Source organism: Varanus komodoensis, unplaced genomic scaffold (assembly GCF_004798865.1).
Source record: "Varanus komodoensis strain SLA01 unplaced genomic scaffold, ASM479886v1 scaffold1, whole genome shotgun sequence".
Lineage (NCBI taxonomy): Eukaryota > Metazoa > Chordata > Lepidosauria > Squamata > Varanidae > Varanus > Varanus komodoensis.
This window is the reverse complement of record NW_025335268.1, coordinates 86,686,631-86,712,371: the sequence shown is the minus strand read 5'-3', so window position 1 is coordinate 86,712,371 and position 25,741 is coordinate 86,686,631. Positions and strand designations below refer to the sequence as shown.

Below are 25,741 nucleotides of genomic sequence, written 5' to 3'. Positions count from 1 at the left end.
GACTCCATGGATGATTGGCATATGAGTTCATTCAGAAGCAATTCAAACAGCAGTACATGAAATGATATTTTCTGAATGAGGTCACCTCTTCAATAAAATTATCCATGCAGACGTGCTTGTTTTACAATGCTTAATATAGTTCTTTAAAAGGTTATCCAGATTCACCTGTGTTTACTTATTATTAGCTGCTGTTGACATTTTACCAGCTTCTACACACATTACAAACATATCCAAGTTATTTCAAATGGTTTAAAGCATTATTGGCAAAGAATATGAAAGTTCAGTAAACACAGTAGCTTGTTAACAACAGCAACTGATCCTTAACTGATCCTCGTATTTCAAAGATAAGTTGTTTCCTTACCTTAACTCGCAGTTCTTTCATGGGTGGAGGTAGCAGAAGACCTCTAATCTGTGTCACTATGGGACCTTCCACTCCAGGGACTATAATGGTATCACCTTCTCTCAAATGCCCATTAATTAAAATTACATCTATTGTAGTACCCATACCAGGAAGAGCTTTGACCTGAGACACACAAGACACCATGAGTGCACAATCCAGCTTGTTAACCAAGTACTGCAGCAAAATATTTGATAGATATACTTATCAAATTACCTCCATAACCTGAGCTCTCAGCTCTTCGCAATGTGCCAATCTCTTACTTAACATGGTTTGTGTTAATTCAACAAGAAGAGCTATTAGACTTCCCATGCCATCTCCAGTGTGAGCAGAGGTAGGAACCAGAGAAACAAATGTGCGGGGATCCTTATTTTCATAGTACAAGGCAGCATTCAGGCCCTAAAACCAAAAGCATAGCACCAGTAAAAGGAGCAAAAGGCAAACTACCTTTCTATTTAACACAGAAAGATGAGGTAGAAATATTGTTATAAATACAGAGCTAAAAGAAAAACAGAACAGAAAAACAGAACATGTTTAACATGTGGTGTTCTATGATTCAAAACAATTAGATGAAAAACCTTATATCTCACTCTTCAAATTAAGAGCTGCTTCATATGAGAAAAACTACCAAGATTATACACATCCACAACCATCTCTATATAAATATCAGAAACTCATGTCCAGAACACCTACAGGACACAGTATTAACTCTTGATTTAAACCTCTCCTTTTCAATGAGTCCCATGCTTAACCTACAAGTCTTTCTCAACCACAGATTAAGGTTCAACCCTCTCGCTGAATTCCCGTGCTATTGCAAAGGAGATAAACCAATCTCAGCTGAGTGAAATGAGCCCTAGGCACCTTCCAAACCCTGGATCTGCAGTAGAGAGAGAATGAACCCTGCCCCCTCCCACAATGGCTCAAATATTTTGCTGAAATAGTGACTTTGGTTTGACCTTGCCTGGAGAGGCTGAAAGGTACATGGACAATACCATACATGGTCTCCTTGATACCAAATGTTTGATAATATACTCCTCAAGCAGTAGCCAACAGAAGCATTTGTCTGTTTTTGCCGTAAAGCATCATGTGTGTTGATAACACTTTTAAAAAGGCGAAATTAACAATGTGACTAACCTGCTGAGCAAACTCCACTATGATAGCTTTTGCACGCTCTTCAAATTCATCCTTGGTGTTTTTTTTCTGCTTCTTCAGAGTAACAGCTACATCTGTATCAGGACTCTTTTTCCAGTCATATAACCTATCAATCTTGAAAACAAAGAATTAGAAATATCTCCATTTTTACTATTATTCCATTAGATCCATGTAACCAAGACAATTTTAAGGAATAAACAAACCAGTTAGCACTCATATCCCAGAGTATGTTCATCATTCTGCTCATCAGCACTTAAATACTCAAATACCTCTCTTGCTATTGTTCTCTCTTTGAGCAAAGGAATATTGGAGTGAATGATCTCCCTCCCTTGAAATAAATGGAAATGCCACTGATTTTAAATTTAGTTGCACACAGTCTCTTCCAAAGACACGGGATTCACAAGAATCCTCTCTCATGCAACTTGGAAAGGAGTCTTTTACAATACTATCATTTTGCTCTATACAACCCTATGGAAGCACAGCTCCCAGTATTAGAACTAGATTATTTTAATTCATTTTGTGTGCATATAGATGTACCCTACAAAATTAGTTCTCCCATTTAACCAAATAACTAGCCAAACTTTTGCACAGTGCCGTATTACTCTTAGTCAAATGCATAAAATTTTACTATACAAAGTGGCAGGAGGAACTACCACAAAGTTCATCTAAAACACAGAAGGAAGATTATGCGATAACACAGGTTTGAAGAAAGAATTACAAAAGGAATTAAGTGAGGATAACTGACTCTCTCTTTCTGTAGTTCAAGTATAGTTTCTTCAGAATTGGTGCTTGGTTTATTGAACAAATCACTTGACAGAAAGAAATGTGCAAAGAGTTTTAGCAGTTAAGCTGTTCAAAAGTTTTTTAAAAGGTACAACTAAAACAACTATAAAGGCACTTACAGCTAGACATTTAGATTTCCCACAGGAATCAGACTGGTCACTATGGGAAAAGGAATACTTCAACTAGACAGACCTTCGGCCTGGCACAGCAAGGGTTTTCATATGTTCTTACGGCAGAATCAGTAAGATGATAAAAATCCATCTTACCTTGTTAAGGGCAACTACAAATGGACATTTTTTAGATTTTAGCAGGTTTATTGATTCAATAGTCTGTGGCTCCAAACCATGCATAATATCAACTACAAGAATTGCAATGTCACACAGTGAACTTCCTCGATTTCGAAGATTGCTGAAACATTGGAGAAAAGGCATTGTCAACATATATGTATAATGACAACAGAAGGACAGAGAAAAGTGATTAATGGCCTGCTAAGGACAGGCTGCCCTTCTAAAGAAAATTCTATCAAACAGAAAGGCTGATCTTTTTGGTGGGGCTTTCAGAAAGAAAAATACAAGATATGTAGCATATTATCTAGAACACCTATGATTAATTTCTGCTTCTGTGGATGTTTTTATCATTATACGGTACAAAATGAAACGGTCATATATAAATAGTGAAATGTTACCTAAAAGATTCATGTCCTGGAGTATCAATGATCAGCATTCCTGGAATCTTGACAGTTTCTCTGTCAAACTAATATTGCAAAATATTAGAAATCTTGATTTTTGCTATTTAAAACTGAAACCTTTTGAAACAGTGTACATCCTTATCAATTTCAAATGTTTGACTCTGATTTCTTTCAGAAGTATGTAACTAGGCAACTTTTAGTATAGCATTATTTCAAAGTTAAAAGACCAAGGTCCATGCATGAAAATTTGCATCACTCAGCCTTCAGTAACCTGATGAAACCATTTTCTAGATCAAAGGCTAGAAGATTTTGGTACATACTGCCACAATGAGAATATCATTCAAAGGAAAAGGTCCCATCTGCATTTGGTCACAGTGGACCTTTCCAGTCATTCACAAAGCAAAATCATACCTGGGGCACAGGAAAGAAGAGAAGATCAGAAACCTATTATCTTCCAGAAATACCTATAGATTCAGAAAGTCCCCAAAGGAAGAAATGTTGGCCCTGCACATCTCAGCTTTACTGCATTCATATATAAATGTACAAATTTCAAGTTGATAAAGATATTCAGAAAATGGTTACATTCTCAACACAAAACAAATGTGTCTACTTGGAAGAGTGATGAAGAACAGAGATCAGATTACTTAAAATTTAGTAGTCCCTTTCTGATGCATACAAAGAGTCACGAATAAAATCTTTCTTACAGTTTTCACCATCTTTGCTTGTTCATTAATCGCTTCAAGAGGAACATTAGTTGCCCCAATCTGCTGAGTGATGCCACCTGCCTCACTGTCTTGCACGTGAGTATGACGGAGCTGTATGAAGCAAAAAGCAGAATTATCAGATGGAAGGAAGAATAGTGACCTTGATAAATTGATGAATACACACTTCGAGACAAAGGGAACAGCCCTCAGTTCTGTATTATATAATTATGAACAGTTCCCAATTACTAAATTCAGTGCTTTGAATTTAACTTGAAAGTTAGCTAATTAGCATACAAAGCTTGTTCATTTTGTGACTTACTTGAGCCTTACCTTATCTAAGATTTTTGTCTTTCCCGTATCTACATGTCCAAGCACACAGATAACAGGTGCACGCAGCTTCTCAGTATTTACATTTTTATTGTTTTCAATACGACGTTTCTAGAATTAAAAATTGGCAGTGTGTGTTAAAATACAGCAGGATAATTCAGATCGGTGTGCTCAAAATTCTGAGCAGCACTATTCCAGGGATCTATTAGCGAATCCCTGACACTAGCGAATCCCTCCAGCACTACAAAGGACAGTTGGTAAACTGGCTTAGGTGTGCCACTAATTATTCTGTTCTAGTTTTTACTGCTGAGATTAGCTCCAACTTAAAATATGTCATCACTAACTGCCATTACCTACTGAGCAAGCAATAGGAAATTTCACTATCAGGAGTAAAGCTTTCATCAAGAGATTTACCTTGTACCAAGTAATGACTGTGCCCAGCTTTTACTTTTGAATTACCAAACTCAATTTGAATTTATGTATTTATTTACCTATCAGAGTTATATCTTGCTTTTATAAAAAACTCAAAACTCATTCTCCTCCTCCTGTTCTCAATCTTATCCCCACAACAACAACCCCATGAGGTAGGATGGGCTGAGAGTCTGTGACTGGCCCAAAGTCACCCATTTGGCTCTACAGCTGAGCAGGAACTAGTACCCAGATCGCCTGAAACCCAGTCCCAAGCTCTTAACCATACCACACTGGCTCTCATATATTCTCAAAAGTATATATACTCTTAGAATGTTAAAGCTGGGAATTGAAGGACATTTTTCTTCATAAACATGAACAGTGGTGTACCCTTAGTGACTTAAGAGGTAGAACAGACATTGGTGTGGAATGTTCCCAAGATCAGGACACATATATTTTCATAACCAAGAAGTAATAAATTTAACATACAAAAAAATCCACCAAATTGCATTCAGAGAAATTATGCATTAAATACTGTTTCTAGCTTAATCCAAGCTGACATTTGTAGCTTACCTGGTTACAGAAGATTTATAGCAAAATGCAGTAGCCCTAACCCTGAAATCCAGATTCCTCTCTATCTCATGACTAAAGCAGAAAAAAATGGAATCCTGAATTTGCCAATTCCTAATAGTAACCTTGGTTTGCATGCCAATGGGAAAGCATGGCTTCTCTTCACAGTATAAACAACGTTCTCGACAATGTCTAGAATTATTAGAAGCAAAGTCCTTGAACAAAAAATGACACATATGAAATGTAAGAAACTCTGGCTAATGACAGACTTACATCAGTAAGTAAAAAAAATATTTAATTTTAAGAATGTATTAGAAAAAAACAAATACATTCTTAAAATAATATAACAAGACAACCAATGTGATCTAGTTCGGGTAGAGGTCTACTCTAGGAATCCATCAGAAGCTACAAATTTTAGCATTATCTAATGGCATTCAGACTGAATTTAAAAACAGTTTGGAAATACCTCAATTCGCCGTTTAGCTCTGTCATAAGAACGTTCTTCTTTAGTACGGTCATCATCTGAATCATATTCTGAATCAGAGCTTATTTCTTTGCTTAGCTTTTTCTCTACAGATGGTTTTCCAGCAGCCTGTGGTTCTGTTTCTCGTTCATCTGAAGTCTTCTCATCTTCACTTCCCTCACTTTCCCCATCTTCATACTCTTCACTCTCATCTTCGTCTTCATCATCTTCGTCTTCATCCTCATCCTCTTCAGTTTGTTCCTTGACTTCAATATGGACTGTCTTCCTCTCTGACAAAAGTAGGCATCACGGCTAAATACTACTTTACAAGCCTATTAATCTCACACAGCTAGCTCTACATAACAGTAAGGTGCAATTGCATCTACCGTGACTCATACTATCACAAATTACACAATAATCTGGTATGTTTCACTCCATTGTTGACTTTTTATTATAAACATCCTCATTAATAATGTATTTCACTCAAGGCGTTCCATGGGAAGGAACCAACGTGTTGTGGCAGCCAAAGTGCTGGACTGAGGACTGGGAGATCCAGACTGTACTCCACACTCAGCCATTAAGCTCACTGGTTGACTTGGAGCCAGTCACAGATCCTCAGCCTCAGTCCTATTTACAGGGATGTTGCTGTAAGAATAGAAATGGAGCAGAGGAGAACTATGTATGCCACCTTGGATTCTTTCCAAGAGGAAAAAAGAAGAAAAAAGTGAAATATAAATGACGAATCATGATCTACAGTCATATTGCAAAGCAACACAAAAAGCAAAAGTTGGAAATAAGAAAAAATTTGAAATCTTTTAGTAAGCCAAACAAAAGATCCCAAATAATATGCAAATTTTCAAGATATCTTTTACTCCCTCAAGATATCCAGATCAGGTAAGTTGTTAAAAAAAACCACCTGTGGAATTTGGGAGGTAGAATGGAGGAGAAAAAAATCTGACTTGATGGTGAAGTCACAGTCTACATGTATAAAGACTGAACCTGGAGCTGCCTCTTGAGATGCTGGAAGCAAGGGAGAGAGTAATGTTGCATTCCACTATTAGTGAAATATGAAATTCTAATGTTACTCAAAACTGATTCCATCCTAGGCAAAGCATATAAACTCATTTTAACAGTAAACAAGCTTATATTGCCAAAAACTGTTGGTTCATCCTTATTTTTGTAGACTTGAGTGTAAGACTCATGCATTTTAAATGTGTAGGGGGCTCCAGACACTACTGGAAGAAAAAATTCACGAGCAGCAAGTACAAAAACTAAATGAAACACAAAGCAGTTGAAAATATGTAGTTATACTGAAACTCTACTGTTTCTATTCAATGAAACTCTATTCTATTCTATTCTATTCTATTCTATTCACATTCTCTATTGTTTACTGATTCAGTTACCACCACTAGGAAAACTAGGCAAAGCTTTAATCAGAAAGGTGATAGACCAATGTGGTGTTGTTCGCCTTTTACAAAAGCCATTTACCTTTCTCTCTCTCTTCATCGCTGGCCATAGCTTCCCAATCATCTAATCCCGTATCTTCTGGTTCCTCTTCCTCCTTCTCTTCTAAAACTAAACAGCAATAAGGACAGGATTTCTACAAGTAAAAAATAACTTTCCAAAAGAATTTTCAACATGATTATCAGAATTGGTACTATCAGAAAACTGAATCAGCAACTATGTTTGTTACTGGTTTAATATAACATATGAGTAGCTTCAAAGACAGCTCCTTACATTAGACTACAAAAAAGGAAAAAGGATTCCTCAGAAACTGAGAAAAAGCAGCACAAACTGCTTAATTTACTACTGACCTGGTTCTGCTGGAAGAGAAACGTCCTCTTGTACTGGTATAACTTGTTCTATAGTTTCTTCAGTTGGGGATGCCAACTCCATAATTTCTAGAATTGCAAGAGAAAATCATACCAGCTCTGGTGAAAAAATATTTAACTGTCAAATTGTACTTGCTGCATTTCCTTTGTAGGGCATAAGGTTGAGGTATACTGCAATTAAGTGTGATTCTCAAATGCAACAAGATTGTGTAATATGGCTCCAGTGGTTTTAGTTAAAATTTATTTAAAATAGATTATTTCCCCCTTTAAAGCTAGACTATCTATAAAATCATTACTAATGATACAAAGTAGTGTTGATAAGACAAATGCTTTGGCATTTGTAAGCTCATTAATACCTGAAACTTATCATTCCAATACAGGTTATTGACTAGAAAGTTTATGTAGCATTCTAAGTTCATCAGTCTTTTTAGGATGCCAAAAGACTCTTTTTGCTACCACAGACTAACAAATTACTCCTCCACTAATTGTCATCTCTACACTAATTTAGTTCCTGCAAATCTCAGGTTTTGCCTTATAAAAAATATATGGGACTCTTACTGATGATGATACGCTTTCTACTCTTCATATGATTGATACTGAGATAGAGAACGAATCATACACCACTACTTTTCCTAAAACATTCCACAATATTCCATATTCTTATAATTCAGGATGTGAAATCAAATTAGGAAAAATCTAGAAAGCAAAACATTTTAAAAGAAAATCAAACATTCGCTGACCTCTAATTGTCAGTTCTACAAGAGAACAATTTTTCTTTGGAAGAATACACAGGAGAAATCCTTCAAGGCATCACAGATAAGGACTGATGTGATCTTTGACTTTATTAAAATGGGAACCTTCTAACTACAATCTGCATTTTTTTAATCCTGCAGGAATAAGATCTTTACCTTCTTTGTTTTCCTGCTGCTGCTGCTTCTTTTTCTTTTTGTCTTCATATATTGGGCGTTTTTTTGGCACAGAATCTTTGGATGGCACCTCAACACCTGCAAAGCAGCAACCCAAACATTCAACATAGTAGTGAAATGCAACACACTCAGGGACCAGCAACTGAATTCACAAATTAACCTGACAGACTAAGTTTTAAGATCTTGGCCCAAACAAGCTCAGGCACTACGGATGAAATCCTATTGACTGCACCATCAATGAACAGAAGCCCTTGAACACAGAGACACCTGATTATTCAAGGCAGGACAGGAGTGCAGAAGACAAACTTTGTCTCCCCATTATGGTACCCTCCATTTTTAGACCTTTTGTACATCTAGCAACAACACTGCAGAAGGGGAACAAAGTAGTATAGAAAGGACTCAGGACAGCTCATACCCTGCCCTTATTCAGTAACCTCCCCTCCCGGACCATCAAAATGCTCCCTTTTCTTCCTTCTGCAAGATCGAGTTTCCATCCTTGGAAAGGAAGCTAGTCTGGTATTTTTCATGCTGACTAAAAGAGAGGGGTCTGGCACCTCTGACCCTCTTTTCTGAGCCTGGTGCTCTTTCCAACTTCAGAAGGGCTTTCAGGCAATTTTCTATTACCACAGATGCTCAAAGGGACCACAGGATTGCTCACTGAGTAAAAAAAACAGTTTAATTAGCCAAGGATATCCAGCCTCTGAATTTTAGCACTGGGTAATAAACAAGTTAACTCCTGTACAACATCAGTGTGACCACAGAATGAAGAGCCTAAGAAAACATTTGAGAGCAAACACAACTAAACAGTTCAAACGTGAATCCCTAAATAGCTCTCATGCTTTGAATACTAAATACAAATAAGATAATTCAAATAATACTATTTATAGAAAGGATCCCCCTGCAATTCAACCTTATTCAAGGTCTCTGGGGACTTTTTACATGTCATTGAATTGGCTGGTGAGTAAAAGTATTGAAAGCATACTTGCAGGCTGCATTCAGTGAAACCAACAAGGGAACCACAGTTAACAATGGTTGAATTCTGCCTGGTGGCCATTAATCATAGTTCTTGATTTGCACATAATGTCAAGCTACGGTTAACAACTTTCCTGGTGTGTTTCACCATTCACGTGAAGGGATAATCAAAGCAGCAGCAAGCAGGATGCATGCTGATGCACGGAGCTTGTATTAACCTTAGTAAGCCATAACATGATGGTCCAACCAAGTCATAAACATTTGTTTCATCTGATTTACAGCTGTGCAACATTACAGCATGTTAACTCAGAAGTAATCCTCACTTAATTCAATGGATATTACTTCCAAAAAAGTGTGCATATAATTGCAGTATTAGGCAGTTAATCCATCATGCTTATAAGAGTAAGAAAGGAACAAATGTAGAGGATCACTTTGTATCAAGAGGGGTTTTTTTGTTTTGTTTTTTTGAATTCTAAATTAAAACTGCCACTCATCTTCTGCTGTCTTCTGCAGGTATTGAAAGTAAAATTTCAGATAAGAGATTGTCTAAGCTTGTTGTTAGCTACTGGACACTGGCAAAGAATTCAGAAGGTTTTAATGTAAGTAGTAATTACAGGAAGACAATTAGAATTTTAGTGTACAAAATAACCCTTACCCTGAGCTTGCAGTAGTTTAAGAGTAGCCTCTGCTCTGGCTCTTGCTTCTCTCTGCGATTTAGTTAAAAGCTTTCCCTCCTTCTTCAAACGTTCTTTCCTCTCCTTTTCTTTTTGTTTCTTCCTTTCTTTCCTTTCCTGTTCCAAGCGTTCCTACAAAAAGAAGGTATGCATGTGCTGTGTTCCAACCGCATGCTGTTAAGATTGTCTGATGCATACTCACTTGGGAAAATCCCTATTGAACAAAGTGGGATTCACTACTGAATAAACATACATGGCTGGACAGTAAATGCACAAGCACTCAAAATTGATGGCAATGTAAAGTCAGTATTAACTGTACCAATGGGAAAATAGCTCCCCATGCATCTCCCAAGAAGAAATTGCTAAATGAATGCAAGGGGGACATTTAATACAATTCTGAACAGATAGAGAACACAATCTCCCTTCAAAGCCAAAATAATTCAAATGCAAGCCTAGGTTAAATTTTTGCATCGAATAGGGAAAGATGTAATACCTCTTCTTTGCGCTTGGCTTCCAGCTCCTCAAGTCGTCTTATACGCTCTTCTTCCTCCCTCTTTGCTCTTTCCTCCTCTTCTTTCAGCTTAGCCAAAGCTTCTTGCATTGCTTTAACAGTGGCTTTACTAGGTCCTTTTTTTTTCTCTTTTTCTTTTTCTTCCTTCTCTCCTTTCTTTTTCTTTTTATCTTTCTCCTTTTTCTTTTTCTCTCCTTCATTATCTTCAGCTAAGAAAGAAAGTCAACTACTCATTTCCAAACTTTACATGTTTTGAAAGGACCACTAAAAGCAATCAACAAAACAGAGACACTACCCCTGCAGGAACATGCAAGGGAATATGCATGTATACTAGGCTCCCTATGTTTTCCTTCTCCCAGCGGCAGTTTCTCACACTGGGTTGGTTCATGCAGCACAGGGTCCTACGAACTTTCACTTATCAGGACCAAGCAGCCTATCTGGACACTTTGCCCAAAGCTCCCACTTGGCTCCTTCCTATGAGCAGCAGTGAAAACCATGAACCCTCCAAGTGCGGCTTGTTAATTACAATTACCAAACCAAACAAGCCAAATTCTAGTTTGTCCCTCTCAAACAAGTGTCATAAGATAGCTAACTATACCTTATGACTCTGGCATGTTTGGGGAGAGAAAAGGCAGAATCTCTAGGACAGACAACAATAAATCACAATAAAAGAGTCCATGGCTTATTCAACCACTCTTGATGGCATGAGAAGAAAAGCAATTGGGTAGCATTTTTGCTTGATCATGGTATGCCAGGATTCTCTGGAACTGCAACATTATGTCCACATTGTGTTTGAGAAATCCTAAAATTTCAGAGTACTAGAAACAACTTAATTTGAAATTAAGTAATTTGAAACACAGAGAGTTTCTTTCTGAAAACATCCCATTTTAAAACTCTGCAGCATGCATGAAACTTATCATATTGGACTTTGGATTAAGGCATGTGTAAATTACATTCTGCTAAATCCTTTACTTTAGAACCACATTATTCATGCAAACCAATTACCAAAGCAGAGCAGTGATATGATTGCCTGCTAGAAATCTCCAAGTAAATCAGGATTATCATTTCCCTCCCTATTTTAAGACAACTTTTAAAAATACCACCACTCAGCGATCAAGTTAACTGTAATGCATTTGAGCTATCACCGGATCAGGTGATACTGGCACTAATAAAGTTAGACTATGAAACTTGTCCATAGTCCAAAAACTCAAGAGCTAACCATAAATCAGGCAGTGACACATAAAAGCAATTCACTCTGGAACTCAGCCATCAAGCAATATTTGTATTTTCTTAAACATATACAGCAATGAAATTCACTTCCAGTTTTAGGTATGAAAAGATTTTATGGTTGAATGAGAGGAAAATGTACTGGTATCAAACACCAACATCTTAGTTTATAGAAAAAGACCAGGAAAAACCCAACCAGTCAACACATTCCTGATTTGTGATTGCATCTTTTACTGGCTTGTCAGTGCTGAGAAACCATGTATAAACTCACAACATCTCTCACATTTCCTCCCAAACATTACAGACCTTCTGCTGCTATTGAAGCCTCTTCTTTTTCCACATTGGTGGATGCACACACTGATTCTGAAACAGTTTCTTTCTCAACCATCTTTAGAATCTCCTTCTGCTTTACTTCTTTATTGGCTTCCAAATCTTCTTTTGCCTTTTGTTTCCTAAGTTTGGCCTTTTCCTCTTCACGTTTTTTCCTTTCCCGTTCTTTTTTTTCTGCCTTCTTTTGAGCCACTGTTTTTATTTTGAATGAAGACTCCATTTCTTCATCCCCACTATCAGCCTCAGCTACCAGCTTTGTCTTGTGATTTTTCTTCTGTCCTTTTTTCAATTCTGAGCTTTCATCTAAATCATTACCACTCTCACCAGAAGACACTGGTTGTATATGCTCTTTATTTTTCTTAATATTGACAGCTTCATCATCTTCAGAAAGTTCCTGTTTCTTACATGGTTTTTGACCTTTTCCTTTCCTTTTCTTAATCAAATACTCATCATCACTGCCAGAGGAAGCTTCTTTCTGAGGTCTGGGGGCTCTTTTAGATTTTTTCTCTTTGTCCTCCATTTCTTCACTATCATCATCATAATCATCCAAGCTGGACTTTTTATTCTTTCCTTTCTTTTTCTTATCTTGTTTTAACGAGCTGAGTTCTTCACTGTTGTTCTCTGTCTGGAAAAATCAAAAAAGGGTTGAGCTGACACATTATCAATGGCAAATTTTTCAAAGTCTCATACCTAAACATACTATAGTAGTAATAACCAACCAAATTCTCTGGATGTGGACTAAACCACAAAAATAAATCGGATAAATATACATTCAAATATTAGGGAAAAATAACTTTGCAAAATGTGTTTTACTGTTGGCAGTCAAATGTGCAAACTTGTTATGACTTTTTTTAAAATTTAGGTAAATTGCTCACCAATGCAGTCCTTATACTAAAAATTTGCTCTTCAATTGAGTGTTTCTACAAAGATCCTGTACATAGAATTGACTATTCTACTTCACCTTGTCATGGAAGCCCCTCCAACCCCTTGAAAATGCTAGAAAACCAGGAAACCCTGCCAAATGGGATGAGTTATGGTTTGAGGATGAAAGAGTGATCCCTAAAAATTTGAGTGGGGGGACCTTACACAAGTAGAGCTATTTCTCTTGTGGTAAGCAGATCCTGTATCTAGCCTATGATTTTTGAGTACACAGTGATACCTCGGTTCACGAACGCCTTGGTTCACGACCAATCGGGTCACGAACAAAAATGTCATGAAAATTTTGAACTGGGTTGCGAATTCCACAGTGGGTGGTGACCAAGATCGCAGCCATCTCCCCCCCCCACCAGACCCGAGTGGGAAGATGGCCACGATCGCAGTTGCGTTTGTGCAGGGAAGACGTACGTGCTCACAGGCGCGCTCCTGCAGGAAAGACGGGCGCAATCTCAACCATCTCCCCCCCAAAGCAGCACGATTGCAGCCATCTCCCCACCCCGAGTGGGGAGGATTAAGTTCGTGAGCCAAGGTACCACTGTATCACAACAGATCACTTCCACATGTGAAACAAACTTTCTGTAGGACACAAAATGTTTTTTCGCCCTTACAGGATTTCACAATTTGTTTTGGCTTCATCTTCCAGCTATAGCATAGCACTTTGTGCACAGGTTCCTTCCCAATCCCCAAATCATTCCACTTCATAAATATTTACCTTTATTGCAGCTGGTTCTCTTTCAACTTCCCCGCCATGTGCCTCTATAGACAACTCTTGCAACTCTTTCAAAATATCTTCTTCACTACAATAAGAACAATTGCATGTATTTAGATTGCTTTACTTTCTTGCAAATAAACCAGGAATCAATTACTGAATGGGTCCAGTGCTTAGAAATACTGCTGCTTTCTAGATTCAAACATTCTTTTTCCCTTTGCATTCTTGAAACCACACCAGAAAATTGAAGCAGGGGATGGAAACAGAGTTGTTGCTCTATTGTTTGTCCCTCTTCTTACCTTTCTTTACAAGCTAGCAAACACCTTACAGAGGTGTAAACAACAACAAAAAAAACTCTATCACACAGATCTGTACTGTTAGGCCCCTTCCAGCTGAAAAAGTACTGAAAAGGGGAAAGAGTAGCCAGTCAGTTACAGAGGGATAGTCCTTCTTTCTCTTGCATATCATTTCCTGCATTTTATATGAAGTAGATTTAAGTGGGGAGGGAGCAGAGAACCATGATTCAACTTGCAAGAAACTGCAAATCAGCACAGTTTATACCTCTGTTGCCAAACCAACAAGCCCATGTTGTGCCTGGATTGAGTGTTACACATATGTGTGTTGGCATGCACATTCCCAAATGGAAGCAGGACAACTTCAGTGAAAGTACCAGTGATTCATTTGAGAGTTGGGATACTGGACTCGGTAACTCCTCCCACAACTATTGTAACTATTGCAGTATACTTATGTTCTAGTTTTAGCCTTGGCTACACAGATTTGACCTTAGGACAACATGCCCATAAAACAATTGTATGGAGCTTCACACAGTTAAGGATATAGACACAGAGGCCTGCTTCCAAACATTAGTAGCCTTCACTGGTCTTGGGCTAAAAAACACAGATTTGTACACTTACTCATATTCTTGTTTCCTCTTTTCCTTTTTCTTCTTGCCTTTAGACTTTTGAGGTTCTTGTTCCTTGGCAGCACCTGCACCCTCTATTTCAGCAGCAAGAGCATCAAGGTCAATATCATCCCTGGTGCTAGAATGAAGAGAAAAACTCTGCTTGAAAATCTAAACAAATTATTTAACATACATGTTAGCCATTAAGACTCTAATTTTAAATTTTCAATTGCAAAGTGATAGAAACATCATAAAGCTATTCCATCTTCTCTTCCTTAGCAGGTATTTATTATATGAAGCACTGGAAAAACACTGGATGACTAAAAATCAACAATATTTGCTGGATCATCCATACATACCAGTGAATGAGGCAGTGAATTTCCACAACACACACCATGTCTGCAAGGTTCCACAAGGATATACTACCTTTTTATCTATTACTAAAATAAGTACGAATCCTTGAGATAATATAACTTATATTGCTCATCACTACCAAATGATACAAACAACAAAAATAACTTACTTTTTTTACAATCAATAACCATATTCAATTCTACATACAGTGTATCACAGAAGTGAGTACACCCCTCACATTTTGTAAATATTTTATTATATCTTTTCATGTGACAACCCTGAAGAAATGACACTTTGCTACAATGTAAAGTAGTGAGTATACAGCTTGTATAACAGTGTAAATTTGCTGTCCCCTCAAAATAACTCAACACACAGCCATTAATGTCTAAACCGCTGGCAACAAAAGTAAGTATACCCCTAAGTTTAGCTTTTCCCAGACTGACATGAATGAATTTCTAATATAATGGTTTAAGAAATAGCCATGTGTCTTACACTTCTCATATTACATAAAAGCATGCCATCCCATTTGTAAATCATGTCCTTCAAAATATAAAATTATCTTATTTCTGAAAGTCATCCATTATTTTAACCACATTAAAACACAGGCTTGCTAATACAGCAACCAATCAGGAAGGCCAAAGCATTTTAACTTAATCCTTGATTCTTTCTTTTGTCATATAAATCTCAGAACTTGAGTATTTAAATCATCAAAAAACTTTTTATCGATTTTTATAGGAACTGTTTGGAATAAGAACAAAAGCTTTGGTAATATATTCATTTTAACTATTGCTATTCTTCCCAACAGTGATAATTGCAAATTAGCCCATTTTTCTAGATCACTCTTAATCTCCTTAAATAGTTTAACATAGTGGTCTTCTTTCAATGTAGCACATCTAGCTGTAAGAATAATTCCCAAATATTTAACCTTTTTAACTATTTGAAGGTCTACTTGCTCCATCAAAGTTGTTTTTTGTTCCAATGAAAGATTTTTCACTAGCAGTTTAATCTTTTCTCTACTTATTTTCATCCCGATAACTTTACAATAATCTTCTATCTTTTTTAAGAGTTTGGGCATCATTACCAAAGGATCTTCTAAAATAATGACTAAGTCTTCTGCAAATGCTTGTTTATAGCTTTCATCTCTGATTCTGGCACCTTTAATATCCGTATCTTCTCTAACATTTCTATTTAAAACTTCTAGAATCAATATGAATAACAATGGTGATAAGGGGCATCCTTGTCTTGTGCCCTTTTGAATGTCTATAGTGTCTGTAAATTCTATGCTGATTATTATCCTAGCAGTCTGTTTTTGATAAATACTTGATATTGCATTAATAAATTTTCCACCAAATTCCATTTGTTCTAATTGCTGTTACATGAATTGCCAGTTAACATTGTCAAAGGCCTTCTGTGCATCTAGAAACAATAGTGCCATTGATATTTCAGAATGGATTTCATAGTATTCTAAGATATCCAAGATAATTCTCACATTGTTCCTAATTTGTCTCTTAGGTAAAAAACCATTTTGATCTGTATATATAAAGTCTATTAGGTATTTCTTCAGTCTTTCTGCCATTACAGAAGCAAAAATTTTATAATCCACATTTAAAAGTGATATAGGTCTATAGTTTTGAACCTGTGTCAAGTCTGCATCTTCTTTTGGAATTAAGGTAATATTTGCCTCAATCCAAGTATTTGGTATTTTGGCATCTAACAATACAGCATTGCATATATTCTTCAGAGGTGTATATAAAATTCCTTCAAAACACTTATAATACTCCACTGGTAGTCCATCTGGGCCAGGGGTTTTATCATTCTTGTGTCTCTTAATCACTTCAGTTACTTCTGTCATTGTTATTTCCTCATTTAATTTTTGTTGAAATTTCTCCGGCAGTTTTCGTAGATTTTCCTTTTGAATATATTCATAAACCTTCTCAATTGATATTTCTTTAGCTTGGTATAGCTTTGTAAAGAAGTCTTCCACTATTTTCTTGATTGACACGCTTTGTACCTGTAGTTGTCCTTCTCCATCTTTCAACTTGAGTATTAATCTCTTTTCTCTTTCCTTCTTTAATTTATAGGCTAACCATCTCCCTGGTTTGTTAGCATTTTCAAAAAAATTCTGTTTAGTCAATTTCATTTGTTTAGCTAGCTCATTTGTATCTAAAAGATTCAATTTATGTTTTAGAGTATTCATCAGTATCTTGAGGTCCTTTTTTGATGGGTCTTCCTGTAACTCCTATTCAAGCTTCGCCAGCTCATCTATTAGTTTAAATCATTCTTGTTTTCTTTTTATTTATTCTTGCTGAATAGGTTATAATCAAGCCTCTAACATATCCTTTAGCAGAGTCCCAGACATTTTCTAGGGAGGTTTCTTCAATTTTATCTTCTTGGGGAAAAAATAATTCATTTGTTATTTCTTCTTTAAAGTTTCTATCTTTTAATGAAGATTTATTGAGTGTCCATCTAGGTGTTTTTACTGTTCCTTTCAAGGTCACGGTTATAGGATTGTGATTGGCCCAGACATTTGTATCTATTTCAGCTTCTAACAAATCTGGAATCAAATCTGGGGTTATCCAAATCAAATCAATTCTAGACCATGATCTATTTCTATTCGAGTAAAAAGTATACTTGGCTGAAATTGTATTTTTGTGTCTCCAGATATCTATTAGTCTAAATTCCTCTAGTATATTAAAGAAAGACTTTGGAAATATTCTCCCTCCTCTCTTCGCATTACTGTCACTCTTGTAGTCTATTTTTTTTTTTTTTTGTCAGCAATTGCATTAAAGTATCCCATTAAGCACAAAGTGTGATACTCAGTTTGTAAGAGTAGAGTATGTAATTTTTGGTAAAAGGCTTCTTGGTGGTCATTAGGTGCACAGATTGCCACCAGAAGCACCTTTTTTGTTTTATTGTCACTTCAACCAATAGAATTCTACCATCTTCATCTAAAAAATTATACTTAGGATCCAATTTTTCTTTAATATATAAAGCCAAACAGTTTTTTCTTCTGATGAGCAGAAGATATAAATAACTTGCCAAGTTTTGGACATTCCAAAAATTTGTGATGTCTTTTTATGTGTGTTTCTTGTAAACAAATTACATCTAATTTCAGTTTTTGAAGTTGAAAGTCCTTTTTCGCTTAGAAGGTGAATTTAATCCATTCATGTTCAGAGAAAATAATTCAATTCTTCCTTCCATTTTAAGAGCAGTATTTATTATATGTGTGTGTGTGTGTGTTTAGGTTTCATGCTTCTACCGTTACTCTCTTCTTTTGGCTCTAATAACTGTTTGTCCCCTTGTTGGTCTCAAGTTGCTATTTCTCCTTCTTCTGGGTGGTAAGTTGTTACAGCCATTGCCTCACCATTTTCCCCTCTTTCCTTTTCTTCAGTCCGCTCTTCGTCTTCAAATGAACTTCTAAATTTTTCATAACATGCTTGGGCCTTGAAGATTGAATCCAGTCTGAACCTTGTGGAATTCCAAGTAAAAAATATCCCTTCTGGTATTATCCATCTGAACATAATTCCTTTTGTCATTGACTTGGAAGTGGGAACTGGATACTTCTTCTGTCCTCCTCTGATTTTCCATGGTATTTGTTTCAAAACAGTTACATCATGTTCATCATCAAATTTTAATGGTTTATCATGTGAAGCTCTGAGGACATGATCACTTACAGATCTTTTTGTAAATTTGACATGAACTTCCCTTGGAAGTTTATGCCGTCTTTCATAGCTTGAGTTGACTCTATAAACCAGATAATCTCTTTATCAATCTCTTCCTTTTCCAAGTCAAGAGCGTTTGCTAACATAGTGTTTATTAAGTCACTTAGGTTTTCATTTTTTGCCTCTGGTATATTCTGAAATCTTAGGTAATTAGATGCCTTCTCCATCTCCAGTATAGCAACTGAACCCCATAGTGACTTATTTGTTTGTGTTAATTGTTGCATCTCTTTATCCTTCTTTTCAGTTTTCTTATCAATATCATCAGTCTTCTTTTCCATTTCTTGTATTTTTTGTTCAATTTTGTACCATTTTGAGTCGAGTTGATTATTCATGTCCAAAACATGACTATCCAGTTTATCCAATCTTTCATTTTGTTCTGAGGCCAATTTTTGAATGGCATTTTGAACAGACTCTTGGATAGATGCTTGCATTGCCCAGAGTGGGCTTTGCGTCGCAGACATGGGTGCTGATGATGATGCATGAATTTTTATCATGATGAAGATAAAGAATTTATTTTATTAGAACAGCCTGTTATAATGCAAAGTGGCCACAAGGTGGCAGCAGAGAGTCACAAAAATCTTAGGTAGACAAGATACCTGTTGTAAGATAAAGTAGCCACAAGGTGGCAGCAAAGAGTTATTTGTTGTTATAACAAAAGGAATAGTTTCATTTTCATGCATGAACTCCAGAAATGATCAGATTCCAAAAGAGGCATACAGAAACAAAACAAAGAGAAATCTTTTTCTACCGAATAATGTACAATAAGCTCAAATTTAATTCTTCACCCTCGGGGAGATTAAACAGAAAAAGACTTTTCCAAGTCTCAAATTTCCCCAGTTTCACTTAATCTCCCCTAAGTTTGTTGCCGCTTAAACTCCACAGGGGGAGTTTCCTCCCTCCGTCGAAAAGGGCTTTTTACTTAAATTGGTGCTTGTTTCAAAAGTTCTTTTAAGGGGAATATTTTGAGAATATTTGCTCACCCAGCAGATCTGATGTCCACTTTTAAGTTTTCTTTCTTCATTGTTTAGCTAGTGCCAACAGCTAGTGAGAGGGAGCACCCTCTCGTTCTGTTCACTGAGAATCCACGAGCTTCTCCCAGTGGGTAAGTCTGCTCGAACTTCTAATCCCTGCCCCAACAGGTCTTGGATGGGTCTCCCAAGGCCCACTGTAGAACGGATTTCGGCACGAAGTATGGAGCTCCTGTTCTTCGCTGCTGATCTTGTTGCGACGTCAACCAGAAGTCTCCTCCAAGAATTTTTTCTTGTGAGAATAGAGAAGCTGTAAACTGCAACTATACCTTTGTTTTCACAGTTCTCCAAATTTTGCAGTGTACTTGCCAATTTATGCTTCTAATATACCTTTTTCGGTAGACTTGTCCCCTGATTCTAGGACTCCACAATTTCCTGAGGAAGATTCTAATTCAGATGGATCAGAGATAAAACCACTTCAAGAAGAGTCATTGGCACTCCCTTCTTCACCTGCTTGGCCAAAGAATTTTTCAGTCTAATCATCTGATTCTGAGGATGACTCCCCTGTTCCACAGCCACTCAGGAACATGACGTTATAGAAACTGACACTGGCCCTTTAAGAAATGCAGTCAGCATCCAGCAGGAGTGGAGACACTGAAAGATCAGGTCTTAACAGCCTTCTTAAGAGCTCAGTTGACTACACAAAAGCAAGCTTCATTTAGTTCAATGGGGCTTACTCCCAGGGAAATGAGTATAGGATTGCAACTTTAATTATAAAAATATTTTTCTATGCTTTCTATGCATGATTTCTACAGAAATACCCTCTAATACAGTTATAGAGCAATGAACCCTGCTTAGACACTTCCTATTCTCCTATACCAGGGGTCAGCAACCCGTGGCTCCGGAGGTGCACGTGGCTCTTGAATCCCTCTGCTGCAGCTCCTTTGCTCAAAATACCGCCGGCACAGCCGACGAGGCTGGTTAAGTAAATTGTTGCACTCCTCTGCTATTGTGCAGGGAAAGAGCAGAACAATCTTCCTGCAGGCTCTCATGTTACACAAAACGCTGCTGAAAAGATTCCCTTTGTCCAAATGTAATCTCCTTCCTCTGAATGTTAAAAGCTGCGCTTGGGACCTGTCACAATTCACATCACTTGACTGTTTATCTGCTGATCAGTCACTAAACACACCTATATCTGCGACCCTGTGCCAATTTACTGAGGTTCCCCCCCCCCCACAACCATGGATAAATCGAAGAAAAGTTTCTGAAGAAAACCGAACATTTAATGGTACGTGGGTAGATTCATTTGCTTTTACTGCTGAGGAACTTATGGGTTTGCTGTTTAATGCATGCAGCCCTTTAGTACTGACTTTGACTCTTCAGGAAGCTGTTCTCCTATTCAAAATATATGAAAGGAATCCTACTAGTTTATAATGTAAGATTAAAAATAACAGTTTTTAGTAACTGAACAAGAACTGCAGCTAAATCATAATGAAGATATAGATCTACTTCCTTGTTTTAAGAAGATTCTCATAAAAATTTCAGCAACATTATTACATTGGGAGAAGGATGCTTGTTCAATATTTTTTGTTTGCTGCAGGTGGCATGTTTGGCTTGCTGCTGGTGGATAATTTAAGTTTGGCTTTTTATTTCAGAATATGAGGAGGACTCAAATAGACATTGACTATTTGATTTGAAAGTAACCTTCAACCCAGCGTGTGTGTGTGTGTGTGTGTGTGTGTGTGTGTGTTTGTTTTTTTGGAGTACAAAATGTTTTTGTTGCATGCAGAAATAAAAAATTGTTTTCTCTGTAGCAGTTCATTGATTTCATAAATACACTATAGTTTTTTTATACATAGCATAAAGGTAAAAACGATATATGCAGTGTTATCTTCATTTTAGATGTCAAAAGGGTTTTGCAGCTCCCAGCGTTTTCTTTTCTGTGGGAAATGGGTCCAAATGGCTCTTTGAGTGTTAAAGGTTGCCGACCCCTGTCCTATACAGAGAATAATGTAGAGAGGCAACATGTGTACAAGGAAAAAATGGCTATTTTACTCTTCTTCCCTCTTTCCAATCAGTACCAATGACCAGAACATAAGGAACAAGCCCATATGTGAGCTGCTAATATTACATGGCCCAGCCTACCTTATTCTGCTTACTGGACATTCTGGTTACTGGCTTCCACATGAGACAGTGCGAGGCCTATGCCATCCTCTCATTTCTAGAGGGAGTACCTGTGCACTTGCAGTCTGAATCATTAGAAGTTCAAAAAGGAGAAGCTTGACAAGTTGGTGCAGAGATCTGGCACAGAAGAAGCCTCCACAGACTGCCCGCTGTGAAAGGAAGAACTAGCTCACACACTGGCTGTATTCACACATAATGAGAAGCATGGCATTTGTCATGGCAAATGTGCCTCCATTTGGAATGAAGATGGAGGTGCCTGGAAACTACTCGTGAGTAATCATCTCACAAAAGTATGAACACAGGACACAAGGTAAGAAAGGTAACTTCATGGTATTCCTTGGCATTATGTGAGAACATACCAACTAAGCAGCTGCTTAAAAGGCCAATGCCTCTAAAAATAACACACTGGAAGAAAGATTCTGAAGTTAATACACTGATTTATGGGTTCTTCAGAAATATTGTTAAAATAATTAACATGATTTGCCCTCCTAATAGAAAAATCAATCACATGCTTTTCCAGAACTCTCAAGTTATATTAGTTTTCTAACTTAATCCTGAAATTATTAGTCTGCCAATACTCTATAGCTGTCCATTCTTGCCCTCTTTCATTATGACTTTCATAACATATCATTTCAAGAAAATAAGTTCCATTCCTCCCCCTAGAGATATGATGGCTCAGGAAAAAAACAACTGGGACATTTCAGAATGTAAATGAGAAGGATAGGGGTGTCTCTAGATTATCTTCTCTCCTGAGGACCAGTATGAAAAAATAGGAAGATTGAAAATACTAAACTTGATTTTGGAGTATTTTCAAATATTGTATAATACTAAACATTTGAAGTAATATAATCCAAGAATCTGCCAAGCATATTATTTTTGCACAAAGACCTTAACAGAATGTTCCAACACAATCTCTAACTCTTCACCTGCTCAGTTTCTTTCATTTTCTAAATCATGTTAAATATAAAAATTCACTAGCAGAAATATACTGGTAATAAAGTAATTTAAAAAGGAATGAAAAACCTTTTCCTTTGTACGTATCTTGAATTTTCTAAAGCCTACAAATGCCTAAATTTTGGGGATTTCAGAAAATTTACACAGATTAGAGGCTACACATAAAACTTTAAAACTTGAATGATGGTAATATTTTAAAGGAAAACATTGATTGTTTAAATTACAGTATAGTAGATAGCTAGTTTTTCTGCAATTACTACATATATTTAACATATCTGTTAAAAAAACAAAGAAATTCCTAACACAAGAGCAAAGCAGCTTAAACAACATTAAGATAATTAAACAGAAAACACAGAGGAAAATCCGTTTTTGATCTATCACCTCAAAGCCTGTATAAATCATTGCCTTGAATGGTCATCTACAACTTAAGAGAAGCTAGACACATTTCTATAAGGATAAAGTTCCAAAACTTAGGCACCATGACAAGAGGGCTTTCTTGTGGTCACCCATCTGGATAGAAAGAGGACTCAAAAGAGAGCATCTGATAATTCCGTGAGATACAATGCCCTCAGACATGACTTTAAAAGTCAGTTTCAGCACTCTAAATTGGTACCAGAAACCAGCTGGGAGGTGGTACTGTTGTTGCAATATGAAAAGAATATACAGGTACACTGGACCATCCTTGCTGCCATATTCTCAACGAGCTGTAGTTTCCAAACACATTTCATAAACAGCACCATAAAAAGACCGCTGCAGTACTCTTATCTGGAAATAACTAGAGCAGATGTTGGTGTCCGTGGACCACATTCCTACAAGGATTCTCTGTTGGGAACCACATGCCAGCAGTGTTCAGGGCATCCTTCTTTCTAAACCCCTGTTCTTTCTCTCTCCTGTTCCAGTTGGTTTATTCTTATTTTCCACCATTCTGCTATCCTTCTCACCTGTGTGAAAGTAGGTCAAAGGTATACAATACCACATCAGTGATAAACAGCTAAATATTTCTGATCAAGAAACAATGCACCTGGCATATCGACCTAAGCTGACAAAAAGCACTCAGGGCCATTGTCACACCTGAGCATCCAGAAGCAAGGCTAAGAGCACTCCATTGAAAAGCTGATTTTTCAGGGCGGGTGTGACTATGGCCAGCACCAGACTTAGTTGCACTCTCAGCACATTGCAGCCTTCAGATGTCTGACGTCACTGCTGGCTCTCTCCACCCATTCCCTGCTCTTGCCCACTCCGGTCATTAGGCCAAAGCCACCCACTCACCAAAGTTCCTACGTTGCCTGCCTGCCAACCCATTCTTCCTCCACTCCAGGATCCTGGAAGGGGCAGGGGTAGAGGCAGCTCAACTGCTACTCATCATCTGGCCCATCCAGCCAGGCTAGCAAAGCCAGGCCCCTGTTTAAAACAATGATCTTTCGACTTGCAGCAATCTGAATCAGCCTCTTCTGACTAGGTGACTTGGCAAATAAGGGTAAAGGAACAATATAAAGACCATGTCCCACCCAAAGTCAGCATTTGATTGGTTTAGACTGCTCCCATTCAAAATATATGTTTTTCCCCCTCTTTTAATCTGGGGTACCACAGCTAGTGGGGCAGGGAGACTAATCATGGGAGCTGCAGCAGGATTAGGGAGGGCTCCTTTCAAACCTGGGCGTATTGGCAGTTGCTGACCATGCTGACTGCTGAGACTTGGTGTGAGCATGGCTGCTTCTGGCAGCTGAATATCACTCCCACCAAGAAACGGAATCCACCAATATCTCCTCCTTGTCTAGTTCAAACAACAGTTTATATTCCCTCATCTGTTCTGTTCCAGATCCCAAATACTTTTTATGACGTTCTGTAACTGATGACACCTGATCAGGACCAAATAAAAGAAGAAACCAAAGTGACATTAGCAACATACTGATGACACCTCACTCAAATGCCCAATCTCCCCTGGAGGCAACATGTAAATTTTAAATAGCATGGCAGGCCGGACAGAATTTTGTAATACTCTGTATGCAGGGCCCACAAGGAGGAGCAGAAAACTCTCAACAGCTTCTTCTGAAATTCAGGTAGGAAGGACCAGAAACGCAGTGTCTCTCTTCCAGCAAGCATCCCAGGATAAAATGTCAATGCTATCAAGAACAGCACCACACCTGTTTCCTACGGGAGGGATCCAGTATCGTGACCAAGCCTGTTTCAACCAGGCTAGAAACCACAGTGAGATCATGAATATTACCAGTGTATGGAACTTCTGAAGCTGAACCATCCTATGCTGAAGTACCTTGGCCAAGAACAGCAAAATGGAGACAGGCTGGCAGTCAAACTGGGTGGGTTCATGTGTTCAGGTCCCTTGTTCAAAGTGGCAGGAACCACTATCCCATAATGAGACATTCACTGCTTTCTCAACCAGCAGGCCACCTCCCTCCCGGCTATGCTCATGTCCTCATGCCCCAAAATGGAAAATTATCTAAGCAAATACAAGACAATTGTAATTGCAACTAAAGCAGTACTAAGAACAAATAAAAGTATTAAACTACAAAGTACCTCACAGACAAGTCACATTAGGCAGCTACTGGTTTTCCCTACTTTGCCCAATGGCTCTATAGTGGTGCTTTAAAATGGGACCAGGCTCAATGTTTGGTCCTGAGAGCTCCCTCCAATGTGTTTGTTTATTAAATTTATAAACTGTGCCAATAGTCCTATATAGGACTCTCTGGGTATTGAACAATTAAAACCAATAAAAACAAATAAAATACAAAATAATACTATTTTGACAACTATATACATCATTATTTTAAGCAAGTATGGTAGACTAAAACCATCAATAAAATTCATACAAAATTTAAAATCAATTCAACACTATTTAATTACTAAAATGTCTGGAAAAATAGAACTGTCTTCGCTCGGTGCCTAAATTATTCCAGTGAGGGTACCAGGCATGCTACTCTGGGGAGCCTATTCCAGAGGTCAGGTACAACCTCTGAAAAGGCCTCTCTTCTATTTTCCTCTTCACCTCTTTAGGGAACGGATCTTTAAGAAGAACCTGTAAACCAGATCT

The 25,741-nt window shown here is 37.5% G+C and overlaps 1 protein-coding gene across 3 annotated transcripts in view; it reads right to left on the bottom strand.

The window, feature by feature from the left end:
* The window catches only part of EIF5B (eukaryotic translation initiation factor 5B), a 36,951-nt gene that overhangs the window by 6,852 nt on the left and 4,358 nt on the right, over positions 1-25,741 (bottom strand). Inside the window, exons 1-17 of one of the 3 annotated variants that reach the window (XM_044433774.1) lie at positions 19,567-20,503; positions 14,524-14,649; positions 13,613-13,697; positions 11,941-12,589; positions 10,390-10,616; positions 9,878-10,028; positions 8,233-8,328; positions 7,307-7,393; positions 6,981-7,061; positions 5,496-5,782; positions 4,055-4,162; positions 3,725-3,835; positions 3,018-3,085; positions 2,599-2,740; positions 1,532-1,663; positions 614-796; positions 362-523 (exon numbers count right to left, since the gene is read on the bottom strand). In XM_044433774.1, coding sequence (XP_044289709.1) covers positions 362-523; positions 614-796; positions 1,532-1,663; positions 2,599-2,740; positions 3,018-3,085; positions 3,725-3,835; positions 4,055-4,162; positions 5,496-5,782; positions 6,981-7,061; positions 7,307-7,393; positions 8,233-8,328; positions 9,878-10,028; positions 10,390-10,616; positions 11,941-12,589; positions 13,613-13,697; positions 14,524-14,649; positions 19,567-19,607 — 2,736 coding nt within the window. In that variant the 5' untranslated portion in view covers positions 19,608-20,503. Of the gene's footprint in view, positions 1-361; positions 524-613; positions 797-1,531; positions 1,664-2,598; positions 2,741-3,017; positions 3,086-3,724; positions 3,836-4,054; positions 4,163-5,495; positions 5,783-6,980; positions 7,068-7,306; positions 7,394-8,232; positions 8,329-9,877; positions 10,029-10,389; positions 10,617-11,940; positions 12,590-13,612; positions 13,698-14,523; positions 14,650-19,566; positions 20,504-25,741 lie in introns of those variants that run through there. The other 2 variants (XM_044433764.1, XM_044433781.1) reach the window with 2 other exon arrangements.